The sequence below is a fragment of the Strigops habroptila genome, chromosome 18, assembly GCF_004027225.2.
Source record: "Strigops habroptila isolate Jane chromosome 18, bStrHab1.2.pri, whole genome shotgun sequence".
Taxonomy (NCBI): domain Eukaryota; kingdom Metazoa; phylum Chordata; class Aves; order Psittaciformes; family Psittacidae; genus Strigops; species Strigops habroptila.
In genome coordinates, this window is record NC_044294.2 from 2064975 (window position 1) to 2072193 (window position 7219).

Below are 7219 nucleotides of genomic sequence, written 5' to 3' on the forward strand. Positions count from 1 at the left end.
TCAACCCTTCTGAGTGTTTCAGGGCAGAATCTGGGCAGGATCAACCCCCGCAGGGCAGTTCTGTAGAAAGGAAAGGTGTTCAGATCCTCCAGCACAAGAAAAAAGGGATGTGGCAGTTTCTCAGAGCTCTCTGCTGTCCCTCTCCCACACTCAGCACTCGGTCTCGGCTGCGCGACACACGTGAACGTGCCAATGCGGCACCAGTGATGCCGCAGGGGTAGGAAGGGGAAACACGGCCCCAGTCATTCACATCACAAGTTTTCCGTGTCACAGAGAGGTTTCTCCTGGCTGGGCTGAGATAAAACCCAGCTCGGGAGCACCAAACCCCCATTCCCTGTGCCACAGTCCCTCTTTTCGATGTGCTGGGGGCAGGGAGTAAGAGAACTCCCTTTTTGCCTCCCTGGTTTGAGGACAAGACACCTTCAGCTCCAGCTTCCTTCAGGCTGCACCACATCAGAGGTTACAAACACCCCTGGGTGCTCCTTGAGGAGATCCAGCCTGAGGAGCCACCAGCAGCAGCCTCCTTTACAGTGGGAAGGCTCCCACTGAGCTTTATCTCTTTCCTCATAGAGCCAGGTTGGACGGGGCTTGGAGCAACCTGCTCTAGTGGAAGGTGTCCCTGCCTGTGGCAGGGGGTTGGAACTGGATGAGCTTTAAGGTCCCTTCCAGCACAACCCATTCTGTGATCCTACGATATACCCACCACTCCTTAAAGTGCTGATATTGCATCAGCTCAACACTATATACTATATACTGCCCTGGCAGAGCAATTCCCATCATCTCAGCCATACAGATCGGATGAGAAATCTGTCCAGACAGCATCATCTGCTCTGCAAAAACAGAAGCTGTAAATCTCAGCAACTTCTTTGTGGCTTTAGCAACTTCTCTAAGGTCAGCAGGTGCTGAAATGTATATGATTCTTCCACATACATCCATATGCATTCTGGTTCTTCCAGGCGGAGCGGTGTATGTGCACAGATGGAGCCACGGGTGGGAGCAGATGATGTAACCTGCAGTGTGTTAGTGATGCAATGAGCTCCGGCAGCACGCCAGGGAAGAAATGTGATAGTACAGCCTTTGGTTTTTCCCCAAAATGGAAATACTCCATCGTTTAGATGAATCACAAGGAGTGACACAACGGGGGGTTACAGAGTTTCACCATCAAGTGCAGGAAAAGTGAAAAGCAGGGTCTTAACAGGTTGCCTGTAACTTTCACTAGCTTAGGAACTGGATGCCCCATCCCTGGCAGTGTTCAAGGCCAGGTTGGACACAGGGGCTTGGAGCAACCTGCTCTAGTGGAAGGTGTCCCTGCCCGTGGCAGGGGGTTGGAACTGGATGAGCTTTAAGGTCCCTTCAACACAAACCAGGCTGGGATTCTATGAATTCCCAGTTATTCTTTTATTTCCCAGACATCAAAGCACTGTCACACACTGTGTTTACCCATTTCTAATAGTTCCCTTTGCCATGAACCCATAGAAACCTTTAACAAATATCTCTGCACCTTGTCCTGGGCAATACCTTTGTTCACGCCTTCTCTAGGGTAATCACTTGGGTTCTTCACCGGGCAATGCCTTTGTTATGCTTCACTAGGGCACGTTTTTACGCACTTCCTCACTGTGCTGGAGCAGACTGCGCACAAACCCAAGCCTTAGACCGGACCATGAGCAAACCCAAGCCTCAGACTCAGGCACTGGCATATTTTACACGCTGTGGACACAGTCCCTCACCCCTAAGTACCAGCTCTGCAAAGCTCCTGATAAGATATTAAGCGTTTCTTAGAGGAGCAGCGTGGAAAAGCATCCATAAGATCCCTGGCTCTGGAATCAGATCTCGGGGTAAAGTAACACTTGGGGGCATGGGGGGGGGAGGGCGCCAGGAAGTTTTGTAAAACGGAAAATTTAAAGTATAAAAAATAGAAAGAAAAGGGGTTTTTTTAGCCTGGCGGGATTAAGGTCAGGAGCTGCCAAGTCGGCGGCGGGGGGGAGGGCACGCGGCTCGTGCTGGCGGCGTGCTCGGGGCACCCCGCCTCCCACCCCTCCGGGGCCCCGCCTTGGTCCCGCCCTCCCCGGCGGCGATATAAGGCAGCGGCGGCGAGCGGCGGGCAGCAGCTGCCGAGCGGAGCCGAGCGGAGCCGAGCCCAGCCGAAGCCAGCCCCGCCAGCCCGCAGCCCTCCCCGCCCCGCAGCTGCCGCCTCTGGGTAAGGGGATGCGGTGGGATGCGATGTGGGATACCAGGGGATGCTGTGCGAAATGCCGAGGGGGTCTGGCTGCATTGGAAGGGTCTGCCCAGCCGGGGGGCCTTGGGTGGATGTGTTTTCCTGGAGTGAACCTTTAGGAAAAATCCCGAATCCCCACTTAGAGCTGGGAAGAGCTTGCACTGTTTGGAGAGCTCTGAGCACTACCAGGAAAAAGCAGCTGGATTTAACTAATGTCCCTCTCTTCTTTTGTAGAACTGACATCTTCCAGATCCACTGCAAAAAGAAAAATGGAAACCATGCATGAGCTGATCCCCTTTGCCAAAGAAATGCTCAGCCAGAAGCCCAACAGGAAGATGGTCAAGCTGTACATGCTGGGCAGTGTGCTGGCTTTCTTTGGGGTGGTCATCGGTCTGGTGGAGATGGTGTGCAGTCCTTTCACCTCTGAAGGGAGGCTAGAGGAGGAGAAGAGACCTGCCCCGAAGCGAGAGCAAATGCTTCCCCACAAACAGGAGGATTTGATCTTGGAAAAGAGCAAGAAGCCGGGAGTGATGCAGAGGGCCCTGGTGACCAGGCAGCACGCCTCCTAAGAGCCCTGCGCTAGAGGGGTGCCCGCTGAGCAACCAAGCACAAGAGACTCTGCTGTCCCATTGTACCTGGTGGTGGTTCCAGCAAGAAGAGAGAAGTGTTGGCTGAAGGAGGAGACCGCAAGTGCAAGACTTGGAAGAAGTGAATGGTTATATTTGCTGCTGTGCAGCAGTGGGGAAACAATACCTTTTGTTGGTATAAACATGTGCAAGATGCACAGCATGGTTTCTTATTTTTATTACAGATGCATTTTGCAAGATCAATAAATATTTTATATGGTACCAATGCTCTCGAGCTGCATTTATTCTCAAAGCCATCTCTGATTTGCAAATAGGTGTCGCTGGCACCTTTTGGCTCTTCTCCTGGGGTAGCTGAGGGTGCCCAGGGAACAGTTGAGGGTGGTGACTGCATCCTCACAATAAATCCCACTCCTGAGTCTGTGCTGGGACTGATGGGGTGGCATTTCTGCACCTCCAGCAGCTGCTCCCCTTCCCAAAATAGGCCCACTCAGGTGGTGGGAGAAGGTGGCATTTGTCTTACACAGGAGACAGACATGCCCCAAGTTGGAGGTGGGGTTGTACTTCATGGGGTTATGTGGGTTTAATGACACAGATTTGTGCCTCTGCCACAGCCCAGAACTGTTTGAACCCACCCCTGTCTATCCCCCAGCAATCCTCTAACAGGCTACAGCCGCTGCACAGCTTAAAGAGCTTAAGAATCATCTATCATTCATTCCCAGGATCCTTCACAAACCCACCACAGCCACCTCATTGTGCAGAATAATATTAGCTTCCACTATTATAGAGGTGTCACAAATGGAAAAACTGAAGCATGGAGAGACGCTATGGCAGAGCCAGCCTGGAGGCTGCGGAAACAGAGATCCAAGCTTGAGGGCACTGCCAGCCTCATGAGAGCAATTCCACCTATTTAAAAACCTTTCCTGGGCTTAATAGGAATCTGTGGCATTTGGGACTATGTAATGTTAGTCCAGACAGCCACAGCTGAAAGATTCGGACCATGCTACAGAAGGAAGGGAAATAGCCCTGCCAGTCATGACTGTGACAGAAAATCCCTCTTTATCTGCTCAATGGCCAGTGGGACAGAAGACTGGAGGAGGAATCCCGCCGAGTCTGCACAAAAACTCCATTCAAGCTTTCAACCAAGTGTAAAGCACCTTTTCTTCATGGGGAAAAGAGCAGACTCCAATTGAAAATGGCCTTTGAGAAGTACTTTTCAGTCCATAAGCAAGCCTTAGGTCTCTGGCAAGGCTGAACAATCCAACACCTCATTGATACTAATGGAAATTTCATGGGAAAACACGGAAGAACTCAGGCCTGAAGAAAGCCATAAACTGACTAGCATCCATCATCCTCCCCCCCCCCCAGTTCCACATGTTATATGTTTGCAGCACAGCCTCAGGGACAGGGAAGGCTGACCTGCAATTCCCAGTGGCACACTTGAACTAAACGGTTCACAAATGGATTAAACAGAGATCAGAATCACATCTTTGTCCAAGGTAGCTGCAAACTCTGTTAATCACACATTGGTTCCCAAGGTTAGCACTTCTGTACCAGTTCCAGGAGTCTCATCCTGCCTTATGGGATAGGGAAATTTAAATAATGAGGAGATAGAGCAGAGAAGCTGTGGCTGCCCCATCCCTGGCAGTGTTCAAGGCCAGGTTGGACACAGGGGCTTGGAGCAACCTGCTCTAGTGGAAGGTGTCCCTGCCCGTGGCAGGGGGTTGGAACTGGAGGAGCTTTAAGGTCCCTTCCAACCCAAACCGGGTTGTGATTCTATGAAGATTCTACTATTCACAGCACATACATGGCCTCCTCTCATCATGCTGGTGCCCTGCTGCCCACACCTACTCTCCACAGCGATCCAGTCGCGGGGTTTAGGAGCTTAAAGCAAAGAGGTTTGTGGAGCAATCAAAATAGCTCCTCCTAAGACAGCTAATGGGATTAGACAGCTAAATCACTGCACTGCGCCGGCAGTTCTGGAGCCAACTTGGTGAAGTCGTGTCCTGCAGAAGACAATCTCCTGCCTCCTGACGTACTACAAGTTCAGAGGTTGTTACTGCCCACGTTACCCTGAAAGGGGAGCGCAAGGGGTGAAGCCTACACGTTACCATTTCCACCGAGGATTGTGTTAATGTAAGACAGGTCTGGCTCTCTGCAGAGCCGTGAATTAGACACGTATTAATGGCTGATTTTACCACAACGACCATCTTTAAACCACAACGATAAATTCAGTGTGCATGGAGGCTTAGTAATCCATTCAACACCACTTTAACTATGATGAACGACAGACCTGCCAGATGTGTTAGATTAAAAGGCTTCAGCAAGCTTGCCTGCCTTTAAACCACAGCACAGCTTTCCAAACCAGCCTGTTTCCCAGCTCCACCTCCCAATCCTCCCTCACAGCTGTATTCCCACACCAAATCCTGGCCAGTACAACTGGCACAAATGCAACCAGCAAAGAGCATCCACACGCACCCTCAACAGAGCACAGCAAAGTCATTCCAAAAGTCCCTGTGTGAACTGAAAAGACAAATTTTAAGTATTGGGATACACCAGAGAGCAACCAGATGGAATAAGGTGAACAGTCAGTACTAGTAAGGACATCTCAGGCAACCTACATAAAGCATATGGAGCAGGAGCATTTAAAGCTAAGTTAAACCAAAGTCCTGAAGGATTAGCTCGTGAGGAGAGCCCCATGCTGCCCAAGGTGTGAGTTTCATTGCTGAGCTTGCATGAGGTTGATTTCTGTTGTTCTCTTTAAGACTTGTCTATATCTAATTTAACCTGTAAATGTGACTTTTCCCTGGTGCACTAAATCCTCAGGAAAACCACAGCTGGCATGAGGCCTGTTGTACCTACTTGTACCCATCCTGCAGCACCTCTTCAAAGATCCTGTTTCAGCTTGGAGCTGTTGTCCAGGCTCTCATCACCTGAAGCTGAAGGCCATCCAAGACCCAGCAGCCCTCCCTCACAGGCCAATCGCTCCAAGGGCTGAGCCAAATATCTTTAGAGACCTCTCACTTGCTATTTGCAGTTTGGACCCGGGGTATTTCAAGAGCTGTCAGGCTAAATTTAGGGGCCCAGATAAGTATATCAGCCTCTGCCACCCAACACCAAGGGGACTGGGAACATGGAGAGTGGCCAAGACCCAAAAGAGCCACACTACTGGCAATCAAATATCAAGGCAGCAATTCCCAATTTGGTCACACTGGGTGGGAAAACCCCAACGATTTAGTGCTTAGAAATGACTTGAACATGACAGCATTTTACCTACACTGGCACTAAGTAGCAATGTCACGTCAACCCAAACCCAGTCACAGAAGCATCTCCCCTGGGACCTGAAAGTGCGTTTTCCAGGAGCGGCAGAGCCGTGACAGTGATGGTGTTTGCAGGATGTCGGCACTGCCTGCGGGACACGTTCAGGAGCCACGGCAGCACAGAGCCATGCCAAAACACACACACATCTGTCATGGCTCAATAGTATTATGTTGACATGCACATCAGCCTAATGCGAGTAAACCAGAAGGCAGCTTGTGATAATGGTGATATTCCTACCTGTAAAGAATCATAGGATGATTTGTGTTGGAAGGGACCTTAGAGCTCCCCCAGTTCCAACCCCCTGCCACGGGCAGGGACACCTTCCACTAGAGCAGGTTGCTCCAAGCCCCTGTGTCCAACGTGGCCTTGAACACTGCCAGGGATGGGGCAGCCACAGCTTCTCTGGGCACCCTGTGCCAGCGCCTCAGCACCCTCACAGGGAAGAGCTTTTTCCTTATATCCAACCTAAATCTCCTCTGATTAAGTTTGAACCAATCATCCCTTGTCCTATCGCTACAGTCCCTGATGAAGAGTCCCTCCCCGACACCCTTGTAGACCCCCTTCAGGTTGAAGGCTGCTATGAGGTCTCCATGCAGCAAAGAAAGGGATTAGACCTGTGTTCATGGGAAGGTATGCTGGGAGAGCTGGCTAAGCAAAATAATGTTTTAATGTCTACATGCTAAAGGCAAGCGGAGGAGGGGGAATCCTCTGCATTAACAAAGATTCAATAATGAGCTGAAAAAAACAAATATCACTCAAAAGAGAAAGAAATAAGTGGTATCCCAACCCCTGCCAAGTGCTCCAAGTCCCCAGGCTGCATGCAGAAGCCTGTTGGAGCCGCAGCCCTGTCCTGGAACGTGCTCCCTCCAGGCAGCACAGGGCTGTGGGCACGGCGGGGGCTCTCCCCCAGCTCCCTCCTGTGCTCTGCCAGCTTGTTGTCAGAACAAGTTTCCTTCACCTATGTTTCCTCCAGGCGGCACTAAATGAAGAACCTCCCCTGTGCAGAGCAGTTGGAGCAACGCCGAGCATCACCCCCTTGAGAAACACGCTTCAAACAGGCGAGCGATGCAGAAACGACTTCCAGTGGGGGGATGCATCT

The 7219-nt window shown here is 51.0% G+C and overlaps 1 protein-coding gene across 1 annotated transcript; it reads left to right on the forward strand.

Moving 5' to 3' along the window:
* The first annotated feature begins 2053 nt into the window (after positions 1 to 2053).
* On the forward strand, positions 2054 to 3063 carry G0S2 (G0/G1 switch 2). Its single transcript, XM_030473307.1, has 2 exons — positions 2054 to 2197; positions 2450 to 3063. The coding sequence occupies exon 2, from the start codon at positions 2485 to 2487 to the stop codon at positions 2782 to 2784; it is 300 nt and encodes a 99-aa protein (XP_030329167.1). The 5' UTR covers positions 2054 to 2197; positions 2450 to 2484; the 3' UTR covers positions 2785 to 3063.
* The last annotated feature ends 4156 nt before the right edge of the window (positions 3064 to 7219 follow it).

What these genes read in the sequence shown, in the direction of transcription:
- G0S2 (XM_030473307.1), top strand. Translation starts at nt 2,485, where the DNA reads ATGGAAACCATGCATGAGCTGATCCCCTTTGCCAAAGAAATGCTCAGC.